General features: G+C 49.4%; 1 protein-coding gene across 1 annotated transcript; it reads left to right on the top strand.

Annotated features, from left to right (window-relative positions):
* Positions 1-4,193: 4,193 nt before the first annotated feature.
* Positions 4,194-10,132, top strand: MED31 (mediator complex subunit 31). The gene is made up of 4 exons (XM_069761255.1): positions 4,194-4,285; positions 5,888-5,962; positions 7,172-7,268; positions 8,090-10,132. The coding sequence occupies exons 1-4, from the start codon at positions 4,261-4,263 to the stop codon at positions 8,280-8,282; spliced, it is 390 nt and encodes a 129-aa protein (XP_069617356.1). The 5' UTR covers positions 4,194-4,260; the 3' UTR covers positions 8,283-10,132.
* The last annotated feature ends 4,168 nt before the right edge of the window (positions 10,133-14,300 follow it).

Here is a 14,300-nt window from a genome sequence, read left to right on the forward strand (position 1 = left end):
GTCAGAAGAGAAGCTGGGATATCAGAAGAGACGCTGGGAATGTCAGAAGAGACGCTGGGGATGTCAGAGGAGACGCCGGGGATGTCAGAAGAGACGCTGGAGATGTCAGAAGGGACGCTGGGGATGTCAGGAGAGATGCTGGGGATGTCAGAAGAGAGGCTGGGGATGTCACAAGGGACGCTGGGGATGTCAGAAGAGATGCTGGGGATGTCAGAAGAGACGCTGGGGGTGTCAGAAGAGACGCTGGGGATGTCAGAAGAGACGCTGGGGATGTCAGAAGAGAAGCTGGGGATCTCAGAAGAGACGCTGGGGATGTCAGAAGAGAAGCTGGGGATATCAGAAGAGACGCTGGGGATGTCAGAAGGGACGCTGGAGATGTCAGAAGGGACACTGGGAATGTCAAAAGGGACACTGGGAATGTCAGAAGGGACACTGGGAATGTCAGAAGGGACACTGGGAATGTCAGAAGAGACGCTGGGGATGTCAGAAGAGAAGCTGGGGATCTCAGAAGAGACGCTGGGGATGTCAGAAGAGAAGCTGGGGATATCAGAAGAGACGCTGGGGATGTCAGAAGGGACGCTGGAGATGTCAGAAGGGACACTGGGAATGTCAAAAGGGACACTGGGAATGTCAGAAGGGACACTGGGAATGTCAGAAGAGACGCTGGGGATGTCAGAAGAGACGCTGGGGATGTCAGAAGAGACGCTGGGGATGTCAGAGGAGACGCTGGGGATGTCAGAAGAGACGCTGGAGATGTCAGAAGGGACGCTGGGGATGTCAGGAGAGATGCTGGGGATGTCAGAAGAGAGGCTGGGGATGTCACAAGGGACGCTGTGGGTGTCAGAAGAGACGCTGGGGATGTCAGAAGAGACGCTGGGGATGTCAGAAGAGAAGCTGGGGATATCAGAAGAGACGCTGGGGATGTCAGAAGAGAAGCTGGGGATATCAGAAGAGACGCTGGAGATGTCAGAAGGGACACTGGGAATGTCAGAAGAGACGCTGGGGATGTCAGAAGAGACGCTGGGGATGTCAGAGGAGACGCTGGGGATGTCAGAAGAGATGCTGGAGATGTCAGAAGAGACACTGGGGATGTCAGAGGAGACGCTGGGGATGTCAGAAGAGACGCTGGGGATGTCAGAAGAGACGCTGGGGATGTCAGAAGAGACGCTGGGGATGTCAGAAGAGACGCTGGGGATGTCAGAAGGGACACTGGGAATGTCAGAAGGGACACTGGGAATGTCAGAAGAGACGCTGGGGATGTCAGAAGAGACGCTGGGGATGTCAGAGGAGACGCTGGGGATGTCAGAAGAGATGCTGGAGATGTCAGAAGAGACACTGGGGATGTCAGAGGAGACGCTGGGGATGTCAGAAGAGACGCTGGGGATGTCAGAAGAGACGCTGGGGATGTCAGAAGAGACGCTGGGGATGTCAGAAGAGAAGCTGGACCAGAAGGGACGCTGGGGATGTCAGAAGGGACGCTGGGGATGTCAGAAGAGAAGCTGGACCAGAAGGGACGCTGGGGATGTCAGAGGAGACGCTGGGGATGTCAGAAGAGACACTGGGGATGTCAGAGGAGACGCTGGGGATGTCAGAAGAGACGCTGGAGATGTCAGAAGAGACGCTGCGGATGTCAGAAGAGACGCTGGGGATGTCAGAAGAGAAGCTGGACCAGAAGGGACGCTGGGGATGTCAGAAGGGACGCTGAGGATGTCAGAAGAGACGCTGGGGATGTCAGAAGGGACACTGGGAATGTCAGAAGAGACGCTGGGGATGTCAGAAGAGACGATGGAGATGTCAGAAGGGACGCTGGGGATGTCACAAGGGACGCTGGGGATGTCAGAAGAGACACTGGGGATGTCAGAAGGGACGCTGGAGATGTCAGAAGGGACACTGGGAATGTCAGAAGGGACACTGGGAATGTCAGAAGAGACGCTGGGAATGTCAGAAGAGACGCTGGGGATGTCAGAAGAGACGCTGGGGATGTCAGAAGAGACGCTGGGGATGTCAGAAGAGAGGCTGGGGATGTCAGAGGAGACGCTGGGGATGTCAGAAGAGACGCTGGAGATGTCAGAAGAGACGCTGGGGATGTCAGAAGAGACGCTGGGGATGTCAGAAGAGAGGCTGGGGATGTCAGAAGAGACGATGGAGATGTCAGAAGGGACGCTGGGGATGTCACAAGGGACGCTGGGGATGTCAGAAGAGACACTGGGGATGTCAGAAGGGACGCTGGAGATGTCAGAAGGGACACTGGGAATGTCAGAAGGGACACTGGGAATGTCAGAAGAGACGCTGGGAATGTCAGAAGAGACGCTGGGGATGTCAGAAGAGACGCTGGGGATGTCAGAAGAGAAGCTGGGGATGTCAGAAGAGACGCTGGGGATGTCAGAAGAGACGCTGGGGATGTCAGAGGAGACGCTGGGGATGTCAGAAGAGACGCTGGAGATGTCAGAAGAGACGCTGGGGATGTCAGAAGAGACGCTGGGGATGTCAGAAGAGACGCTGGGGATGTCAGAAGGGACGCTGAGGATGTCAGAAGGGACGCTGAGGATGTCAGAAGGGACGCTGAGGATGTCAGAAGGGACGCTGAGGATGTCAGAAGGGACGCTGGGGGTGTCAGAAGGGACGCTGGGGATGCCGCAGGTAGGTTCGCAGGGTTGTGGTCCAGCGTCCATGTGTAAGGGTATGTGCATACAATCAGTAAACACTGGAGGTTGGACGCTGCGCAGCATCCAGATGTTACAGCATAGTGTATGGGATGTGAAGAAATCCCATCCCCACTATGTGTGCAGTGCCACAGGCGCCCGCGGCTCACCTGCAGAGACGGACATGAGGTGCGTCTTTCCAGACTGCAGCAGGTCTATTTATCTTGTGGAGATGCGAGTCTCCGTAAGATTACTGTCACCGAACAAGGTATTGGGCGCGGTAAATCCTCACGGTTCAGTGGACACATGCGGATTCACCTGCGTTCAATAGACAGCAGCGCTTTGGACACAGTGAACATGCTCTGCGTAAACAAGCGCTGCCGATTCCTGACCGTCTGCACAGACCCTTAGGGTATGTGTCCACGTGCAGGAAACGCTGCGTGTCTGACGCTGCATAGAGCCGCAGCGTCAGACACGCAGCGTCCAGATGTTACAGCATAGTGGAGGGGATTTAATGAAATCCCATCTCCACTATGCGTGGTAACACGCACGCGGCGGCCCTGCGACTCCGGACATGCTGCGCGTCTTTTCAGATCGCAGCATGTCCGTATATCTTGCGGCGACGCTGCGTCGCCGCAAGATATAGCACAGGGCCCTATGGTGGGGAGCGATGATGCCGGATGTGTGCGGTGAACACATCCGGCATCATCGCGTCCCAGAAAGGGGGCGGGGTTTACCGCAGAGCGGCAAAGCCGCTCCGGCGATACCGCCGGCCATCCTGAAAGTGGACACATACCATGCTGCCTAAGGCTACGTTCACACTAGCGTTCGGCTAGTGTGCGTCGCGCTAGCGTCGGGCGACGCAGCGGCGACGCACGCGTCATGCGCCCCTATGTTTAACATGGGGGACGCATGCGTTTTTGCTTGTTGCGTTTTCCGACACGTGCATCTTTTTTGACGCTAGCGTCGGACCAAGAAAACGCAACAAGTTGCATTTTTCTTGCGTCCGATTTTCGTCAAAAAACGACGCACGCGTCGAAAAATGCAGCGTTTTTGCGTGCGTTTGCACGCGTTTTTCGGTGCGTTGTGCGTCGCCGACGCAGCGGCGCACAATGCTAGTGTGAACGTAGCCTAAAATGTATTGCTTTATTAAGTGTTTTATTACAGAAAAAATGCAAAATCTTTTCTTTTGGCACGCGACCATGCGGAACAATGTAGCTGCCATCTCCGGGGGGCACAGTAAGGGGCTCCGGACCAAACAGTTGGGAAACACCGCTCTAACGGCCGAGTCCTGTGCTGTATATGTCGGCCGTGTGACACGCCATGACGCTTCATGTTAGGGCCTCAGTACACGGTCCCAATGAGCAAAGGAGGTAAAGAACCAACCCGTATATAGCGCGCACACAGCGGCACTGACGTCACACCTCTACCGCAGACAGCACGACACCTTGCTGCAGAGCGCAGCGCGCCCTCTTTATACAAACTGCGCATGCCCCAAACACTTCCGCCCGTAGTCCTCTCATCCGTCTTCCGCCCTTAGTTTGGTTACGTCATTCACCAGGTAACAACTTCCGCTGCTTCCTGTGCGTGTGCGGTAAAGTATACGGACTGATGCACCATGGCGGCCGGCTCACTGGAGACAGGTATGTGTGAGACACGGAGGAGATACGGCAGTGCGGGGCGTGTGATCACTATAATCCATGGCTGTGGCGTTATTTACCCCCCAGTGTGACTGACGCTGCCCACCATGTAGTACAGTACAATGTCCACGTCTGTGTGGGGGCGCAGGCCTTCCACATCTCCCACCTGTGATGTCCGAGCATAGCCGGATAGTGATACGTGGGGCAGGACAGGGATACACAGGCAGAGAAACGTGGGGGCCATGGAGGGGAGGGGTGTCCTCTGCGTCCCCCGGGGAGGGGTGGTCCCTGCGTCCCCCGGGGAGGGGTGGTCCCTGCGTCCCCCGGGGAGGGGTGGTCCCTGCGTCCCCCGGGGAGGGATGGTCCCTGCGTCCCCCGGGGAGGGGTGGTCCCTGCGTCCCCTGCGTCCCCCGGGGAGGGGTGGTCCCTGCGTCCCCCGGGGAGGGGTGGTCCCTGCGTCCCCCGGGGAGGGGTGGTCCCTGCGTCCCCCGGGGAGGGGTGGTCCCTGCGTCCCCCGGGGAGGGATGGTCCCTGCGTCCCCCGGGGAGGGGTGGTCCCTGCGTCCCCTGCGTCCCCCGGGGAGGGGTGGTCCCTGCGTCCCCCGGGGAGGGGTGGTCCCTGCGTCCCCCGGGGAGGGGTGGTCCCTGCGTCCCCCGGGGAGGGGTGGTCCCTGCGTCCCCCGGGGAGGGGTGGTCCCTGCGTCCCCCATGGAGGGGTGGTCCCTGCGTCCCCCGGGGAGGGGTGGTCCCTGCGTCCCCCGGGGAGGGGTGGTCCCTGTCGCACACCGCTGTATTCCCCACACAATCCCTCTCAGGCCCCCATATACACTAACGTGGCCAGTGTTAGCAGTTGTGGCAGGAGCGGCCCCCCCTCTGATGTGCTCGGGGGTCTGTAGAGGAGGGGGCTGCATTAGCCCCAGTCCTTTCTGGTCAGGGGAGAGGAGCTGCTCCTGGAGTTGTCGGATTTGCTTTTCTCCTCTCTCCCAGCTGGCGATTCTGAACATTCGGGTCCTGTTCTGCCCTCATCTACCTGATTGGGGTACCCCTTGTCACGGTGGGATGGCTGTTACCTTTTTTTTAAATTAATGAAAACCATAGTAACAACGCACCCTGTTATTGACATGTACTCTTACTATTTATTTCCTTACTACGGGGTATTTGCTCTTTTTTTGTTTCTACCCTCCAGTCCCTTAGAAGTGAATGCGGTTGAACATGCAGACCACCTTTACAGTCACACATTAGACGGCGTCATATATGCCTGTGAGGCTGTACGTTCAGGTCAGGAGACCCCCAATTACTCTGGGGTCAATATACCGACTGTGAGATACAACAGGATGAATCTGGCTGTAAGGTTATGTTCTCACACCACAGATTGGCTGCAGACGTTCTTACCTTGTGTATCTGAATGGGGGTTGTAGAAACCTTCACATGTCGCATAAAGGACCCCATTGACTTGGGATGAATTTCTTAGTTGCTGACATTCATGCGACCAGTCTGCCACACGTCCATATCCCCGCATCTGTTCTAGGAATAAGCAAATATCACTTTTTTTTTTTTTGCTGTTTATGTGATTGCACTTTATCCAAACGTGTCTTTGTCTTTTCAGATGAGCAATCAAGAATTCGATTCCAGTTGGAGTTGGAATTTGTTCAGTGTCTGGCAAATCCTAATTACCTTAATTGTAAGTGTCCTGAAGGTTATTAAAGGCGGTGACCGTGCCCTTTAAATATTGGTTAAAGGGTTATCCAGGACTATATTAATTTTTTTTTTTTTTTTACTATGGGCTAAGAACTAGCAGGCAGGTAATTGCTAACTGCTAGTGATGAGCGAGTGTACTCGTTGCTCGGGTCTTCCAGAGCACGCTCAGGTGGTCTCCAAGTATTTTTTTTATTGCTCAGAGATTTAGTTTTTGTTGACTCGGCTGCATGATTTAGTTACTAGCCAGCCTGAGTACATGTGGGGGTTGCCTGGTTGCTAGGGAATCCCCACATGTAATCAAGCTGGCTAGTAGCTGTAAATCATTCAGCTGTAGCGATGAAAATGAACTCTGCAAACACTAAAAAAAAAACTCTTGAGATCACCCGAGCAACGAATATACTCGCTCATCACTACTAACTTCCTGCCTGTTCTGCCCTACGCCAATCTCTGCCTGCACAGATCAGTCACAGGTGATTCTGTGGCTTCTGCTGACATGGCATCAACAGAGCAGCAGCTTCTCTTCCACTCTGCCCAGTTCACTGGGCACAACTACCACTGTCATGCTGATTGACCACTGCCTAACTGCAGGGAGTCGGCTGTCAATCAGCATGACGCTGGAAGCTATTCCCCATCCACAGAGCAGCCTGGGAGAGGAAGAGCTGCCCTGCTGACAGAGCATCTGAATCACCGGCATCGGCTAGTGTGTCAGGAGATAAATCTGTCTGCCAGCTATCTCGTGAATGTGTGTGACATGGCCCAATCTTTGTATGGATGTTAAAAAAAAAAAAGTCCTTTGATTGTTATTTGATAAAATGTTACAACCGTGCAGGATGCAGTCAGGCCAGTGTGGTTTATGGTGGGTGTGAATGACGCCCCCTCACACACAAGGCTTGTATGTGGACACATCGGTGGCACTCGTGCTATCGGATCAGGCGGCCGCCCAGCACTGTAAGATCTGCTGAGGTCTATTGTAGCTCCTGGATACAACCTGCCACATTGTTCTGCCCTATAGAGGCACAACTTGTGCTCTTGTCTTATTTGTATAATGTTAGTGAATGGCCGCAGATTGCAGCTCTCCTGTGTATTATCAGATTTACTCCCACTAATGTGATTACTGCCATAACCGATATCTGAATACATCACATCCTGTGGTCAGTAGAATATATGTGTTTTTTTTTTTTTTTTTGTTCAGTCTTGGCACAAAGAGGATATTTCAAGGAGAAACCATTTGTGAGCTACCTGAAGTATCTCCTGTACTGGAAGGATGCCGAATATGCCAAATATTTAAAGTAAGTCTGAGATTTGGCTGCCGTGGAGTTACTGTGCGTTTCAATCTGATCATTACATGTGAGACATATATATGTCATATTTGTTAGGATCCAGTGCTAGTCACATTGTACGCATGCTAGAGCAAAATACATTAACACCTTCCTGTCAGAGCCAATTTTCGTGCCCCCTTCCTTTAACCCCACTAGGGACTGTGCACACCATGCAGATTTGTTGCCTTTTTATTATGCACAGATTTGTCACAAACATGAAGGGTTTCCTGATACCAGTAAAAGAATCCTGAAGTCGCATGCACACGTGGCTTATTTTTTGACTTGCAGATATAAATCTGCAGCACGTCAAAGCTTTTAGTGTTTTTGCTGCAGATTTCACTAATGCTAATGAGTGGGGAAAAATCTGCACCAAAAACGCATGTAAAAAATGTGTCAAACGCGCCTATTTTACGCAGCATTTTTTTAAAAATTATTTTTCCCTCTAAGGTAATCATGGGTTTATTTTTGTGGCATGCTGTAGTTTTTATTGGTACCATTTTTGGTTACATGCATTGTTTTGAGGGACGGAAGATGACTGGAGAAATGAAATTCAGGCATTTTTATTTAACTTTTTCTTTACGACAGCTTACTATAAAGTGTAATTAATTTCAGATTTTCAAAGAAAAGAATTTTACAGACTGATCTGTGAATTGGATTAGGAAAGTGGGGCGGGTAAAAGTTGTTTTATTAAAATATGTTTAAAAACTTTCACGGACTGGCCCCATAACATGGTAATATGTAACTGCGCCATGCCTGGACGTCCTCTAACATCTGCACCTTGCTGCCCCCAGGTACCCGCAGTGCTTGCACATGCTGGAGCTGCTGCAGTATGAACACTTCCGGAAGGAGCTGGTGAACGCTCAGTGCGCCAAGTTTATTGATGAGCAGCAAATCTTACATTGGCAGCACTACTCCCGCAAGAGGATGAGGCTACAACAAGCCCTGGCCGAGCAGCAGCCGCAGAACAACGCCATTGGGAAATGAGAGCGTATTCCCTGCCACGTCGGCCCAGGGCCCGTCTACTGTACTGTGAAATGGGCAAACTCTGCACTCCAGCACTGGGGACCTGTATTTTGGGCTCATTTTAGGTTGTACCTGGAATTACCCCTCACTCTAATGGGAATAATACAAGTGTATCTTCCTGCAGACCAACTGGGGAACAGACTACCGGCTCTGGATTAGCTGATAGTGATTATTGACCTGAACGTTTTCTCCAATGGTGTTCCCACGATACGAAAACACAGCAGATTTTCCATTACAAATTTGTAGAAAGTCCGCAGTCATTTACAGTGCGGAACGTATCCTCAGCATAAACCAGCGAGCTGCAGGTGTGAGATCAATCTGTGCTGCAGACATAGGCGCGAGCTTCACGATTTGCAATACAAAAGATGAATTCTGCGACTTCTTCACGCCATTTTCGCAGTGACGGCTACAGCAGCAAACACCACTGAGGGTATTCTTGTGGGAGACCCACAGGAACGTGAAAAAAAGGAAAACCAGTGAGTGATGGTGTTCTTACCACTTTCCGAAGTATGAGAGGTCCTTTTTTGTTTTAGGCTATGTGCACACGTTGCAGAATGGGGTGCCGAATTTTCTGCACAAAATCCCCATCAGGCAGAAACCGCAGGTGCAGATTTGCCGCGGATTTCTATAATGGAAGGGTGCAGAAACGCTGCAGATCTGCACAAAAGTGACATGCACTTCTTTTAAATCCGCAGCATTTCCGTGTGGAATTTTCCGCACCATTAGCACAGCTTTTTTTTTTTTTTTTCACTGTTGATTTACATTGTACTGTAAATCACAGTGCAGATCTGCGTGGAAAAATCTGCTGCGGATCCGCACTAAATCCGCATCGTGTGCACACAGCCTAAGAGATTCCTAAACCTTTACCAGGAGTAGTCAGTACATCCCCATATGATTTATAATCTACATATAGGTTTGGTAACGCTGAAAATATATTGCATCTGTAGTATAATGCAGAGCCGCAGCTGTTCCTGGAAACAGTCAGTAAGCTTCTCTCCTTCTTATGGCTGAGCATCTATAGTGGAGCAAGATCTCGTCTAATTTATTACTTGCCGATTGGACATACCCTTTTATAGTAGAACTCCAGTAATATTTTTCAGTGCCCCCATAGCCATAGATGTTTGCACAATGCATGTATTAGAATACTTGCTGATCGCTGCCTCCTTCCCTTCTGCGTCACACACCACAGTTCAGACTGAGCAGCTTTTTCATCGTCTGCGCTGTCGCCTGGGAGTCACATTTACTGTAAATGGATGAGAGCCATGATGTGAGCGTCTTAGACACATGTCACTTGTGGTCCACGTGTAAATCGCTGTGTAAGCCCCCCGGTCAGAAGAAGGTAGTGATCAGTAAGTAGGGAGTAGATAGGTGTACCTTCAGTCCTATAGAAAAACCATTATAGTACAGGAGGGTGCAGTTCTTATACATTGCAGTCTACCACCATGGCGCGGCCACGATCAGCGCAGCTCAGATCTGAGCACTGGGTGACAGCGGCCTGATCTGTGACTAGTAAGGAAGCCGCTGCTGCCGTGACGCCTTACGCTTCGGAAGCCTTGTGCATAGAGCCGAGCAATATTGTCCATGGTAGATACCCATTGTCCCGGCTGTGGCTCGTGCTCCTCCGCAATGTAGAGAAGTGACCATTGTGCACAGTCCTTCCTACAGAGCGGCACGGTCACCATTGGATTCCACAGCTCTGGGCTCTAATTCTTCTCTACAATCTTGGATCCTGATTCTTTTTTTTTTTTTTTTTTTCTGTTTTCCGCATTTAGTCTTCAAAAAAAAATTTCAATAAAATATTTTGCAAGAAACCTTGACATTAATTTATTTTTCTACTTCATACAAGAGTGACCAGTAGCTCCACTTTATTTCCAGACCGCTGATTATCATCTCTTACATCCGCAGTCTTGCTATGTATGGAAGGGCTGGATAAATGACAGCAGGCAAGGAGTTAACACATCTGGAATACTGCTATTATTTGGGCTGTTTGATATCAAAGTATTAATTACCAGACTTTAAAGGGACACTGTCACCTGAATTTGGAGGGAACAATCTTCAGCCATGGAGGCGGGGTTTTTGATTCACCCTTTCCTTACCCGCTGGCTGCAATATTGGATTGAAGTTCATTCGCTGTCATTCATAGTACACACCTGCACAAGGCAAGATTGCCTTGTGCGGGCATGTACTACAGAGGACAGAGAATGAACTTCAATCCAATATTGCAGCCAGCATGCAGCCAGCGGGTAAGGAAAGGGTGAATCAAAAACCCCAAAACCCCGCCTCCATGGCTGAAGATTGTTCCCTCCAAATTCAGGTGACAGTGTCCCTTTAAATATATCCAAATAAAATAAACTGGAAAATCTTCAGAATGCCCTAAAACCCAGATACTCTTTTTTTTTTTTAACCACCACTTGTCAGTGTTCTGTAAACCTCCTTTAGGCCATGTTCACATGTTCAATATTTTACATCAGTATTTGTAAGCCAAAACCAGGAAGGGTGGGGTACAGAAGTGGTGACTGGTTTCCGTTATACTTTTCCTTTGATTGTTCCACCCCTGGTTTTGGCTTATAAATACTGATAGTGAATGTTCCCTTCAAAGGAAGCCGGTCAGTAAGCGCTATAGGTATTCGCTCATCCCTAGTGGTGATAGATGGAACCCAAGCAGGAGGGAAGGAGGATATAAATGGTTAGATGCCTGGAGTTGGTCTGAACAGTCATTCTGTACTGATGGTATTAAACTACAAGTGACTGCAAACTTGTGAATCCTCACATCGTGCACACCATACACTGTGAGGATTCTCTGTCAGCAGTCATGACCGCAAATAGGCGATAAGCATACTCCTGGCCACAATCCGACTAGATGGATGTGGCCTTGTCAATGCAAGTGTATGCTGGTCTAAGGCTGTGTGCACACGTTGCAGATTTTTTTCGCTTTTTTTTTTCTAAAAAAATGCATACATCATGCATCCCATCATTTAGAATGCATTCTGCAATTTTTGTGCACATGATGCGTTTTTCCGTGAAAAAACGCATCGCGGTAAAAAATGCAGCAGGTTCATTAATTTTGTAGATTTTTTGCGGATTTCCCACTATATTATTGCATTGGGAACCTCCGGAAAAATCCACAAAAAAACGCACCAAAAACGTGGTAAAATCGAGGTAAAAATGCATGCGGATTTATTACAGAAGATGTCCGATTTTGCACAGGAAATTTCTGCAAGAAATCCTGAATGTGTGCACATAGCCTAATAGTGGCCAGGAGTATGCATATCACATAGCTGTGATTGCAGGACCTTTGCTCCTGGTGCTGGGGAATGCTCACAGTGCGCAGGGCATGCAATGTAAGGGTATGTGCACACGATGCAGATTTTGCTGTGGATCCGCAGCAGTTTCCCATGAGTTTACAGTACAATGTAAACCTATGGGAAATGAAATCCGCAGTGCACATGCTGTGGAAAAAACCGCGCGGAGACGCAGGGTTTTATTTTCCGCAGCATGTACCTGCTCCAATAGAAAACTGCAGATGTAAAACCGCAGCGGAATCCGCAATAGAAACTGCGATAAATCCGCAGGAAATACCGCAGCGGTTTTGCACTGCGGATTTATCAAATCCGCTGTGGAAAAATCCACAGAAGAGCTTTCTACGTGTGCACATACCCTAAGGATTCGCATTACATAGTGACTGCAGATTTGTAGCTCAAGGCTGAACAACCCCTTTAAAGAAGCTCTCCCATGAAACGTTATACCCTACACCTGTGGGTATATAATGTGGTGCGAGTGTTAATATACGCACTGATCGGCAACTCCCTGCATCACACTGTGGTTTACATGTGAGCAGGAAGTCCCTTTTTTTTTCTTTTTTCGGATGTGCCATAGCGTTTATATTGTAGAAAGCGACTTCCGGATCGCACACAAACCCCAGTGTGATCAGAGAGTTGGAAACCGGGGAGGACTGATCCGTAGATATAGTAAAGGTACCGTCACACATAGCGACGCTGCAGCGATACCGACAATGATCCGGATCGCTGCAGCGTCGCTGGAGAGCTGTCACACAGACAGCTCTCCAGCGACCAACGATCCCGAGGTCCCCGGTAACCAGGGTAAACATCGGGTAACTAAGCGCAGGGCCGCGCTTAGTAACCCGATGTTTACCCTGGTTACCATCCTAAAAAGTAAAAAAACAAACGCTACATACTTACCTTCTGCTGTCTGTCCTCGGCGCTCTGCTTCTCTGGTCTGGCTGTGAGCGCCGGGCAGCCAGAAAGCAGAGCGGTGACGTCACCGCTCTGCTTTCCGGCTGACCGACGCTCACAGCCAGAGCAGGAGGAGAGCAGAGCGCAGCGCTGGAGGACAGACGGCTGTAGGTAAGTATGTAGTGTTTGTTTTTTTACTTTTAGGATGGTAACCAGGGTAAACATCGGGTTACTAAGCGCGGCCCTGCGCTTAGTTACCCGATGTTTACCCTGGTTACCAGTGAAGACATCGCTGAATCGGTGTCACACACGCCGATTCAGCGATGTCTACGGGGAGTCCGGCGATGAAATAAAGTTCTGGACTTTCTTCCCCAACCAGCGACAGCACAGCAGGGGCCTGATCGCTGCTGCCTGTCACACTGGACGATATCGCTAGCCAGGACGCTGCAACGTCACGGATCGCTAGCGATATCGTCTAGTGTGACAGTACCTTTACACACTACATATACACTTACACAGAGTTAGGGCATACAATGTTTCATCTGTTTGTTTTTATTTTTTTTTAAACTCTCTAATGAAGGGCAACAAGTGTTTAAAACATGAATGTGGCACAAAGCAAGAATTCCTGCATATTTTGATTAGTAAATCTGCACTGTAGTTTTGAAAGGAGATTGGCAAATGAAGTGTCCGCTGGTCGGCGTCCCTCTTGGCTCAATAAGTCACATCCTGCACAGCTAGTGAGAGAAGGGAGCCCCCGACAGACACTTCTCCCCGGTACTTTTTGAAAAGTTTGGGGCAGATTTACTAATAGCATCCTAAATTTAGGCAGGTTTTAAAATGGATGAACTTGGCATATTTAGGCTACATGCACACGTTCAAGGATTTTTCGCATTTTTTTTGGCTGGAAAAAAAGCTAACAAGCATCCCATCATTTATAATGCATTCTGCAAGTTTTGTGCACATGCTGCGTTTTTTTTCAGCAAAAAAAACGCAGCACGTTTATTAATTTTGCTGATTTTTAGCGTTTTTGTCGCTATATTATTTCATTGGGAAGCTCTGGAAAAAAACAGATTTCTTGCAGGAAAAGGTCCGGTTTTGTTCAGGAAAATTCTGCAGACATTCCTGAACGTGTGCTCATAGCCTTTATCATCATAATGGCTCATTTTTAGTGATATACTAAAATCTAACCTCTTGGTCAGCACATCCTAAACTGCACCCCCCCTCCATTGGATGAGGTGTAAAATGTGCTGAAAATGTCAAATGGGGTGTGCACCTGATTCCTGTATGGTTTTAAATAATCTTTTATATATTTGTAAGTTAAAACCAATCAGAGGAACAATCAGAGGAAAAGTATAATAGAAACACATCACCACTTTTGTATTTATCACCCACTCCTGGTCTTGGCTTATAAATACTGAGGTAAAATACTGACCGTGACCTTAGACTGAATTCTGACGTCCAAGAACGGTCCGCAATGCACGGACTGGTCGTGTGTCTACTGACCCGAGCTCATCAGCCTCATCTGTCTGATGTCAAGTTCAGGAATGGAGACCTGCAGGAAGTCAGTGTATCATGGTCCGCACTCTGGTATTTGACTTTGACCTAAAAACTATATTTTTTGTAATAAAGGAGCCCTTATTAGCATTGCGAGTAACTCAAATATGCCATTTTCAGGTGTCGTTCCAATGACAGTGTTTTCCCCTCAAGCTTTAAACATGCCTCAATCACTCCTATCCTCAAAAAGCCCTCTCTTGACCCATCCTCTGTATCTAGCTATCGCCCTATA

This window comes from Ranitomeya imitator, chromosome 3 (genome assembly GCF_032444005.1).
Source record: "Ranitomeya imitator isolate aRanImi1 chromosome 3, aRanImi1.pri, whole genome shotgun sequence".
In the NCBI taxonomy this organism is placed as follows: Eukaryota; Metazoa; Chordata; class Amphibia; order Anura; family Dendrobatidae; genus Ranitomeya; species Ranitomeya imitator.

Excerpts from the sequence above, each read along its gene's own strand:
- MED31 (XM_069761255.1), top strand. The coding sequence starts at position 4,261 with ATGGCGGCCGGCTCACTGGAGACAG. Across the intron at positions 4,286-5,887 it reads GGCCGGCTCACTGGAGACAG|ATGAGCAATCAAGAATTCGA; the intron begins GTATGTGTGAGA and ends TTGTCTTTTCAG. Across the intron at positions 5,963-7,171 it reads AAATCCTAATTACCTTAATT|TCTTGGCACAAAGAGGATAT; the intron begins GTAAGTGTCCTG and ends TTTTTTGTTCAG.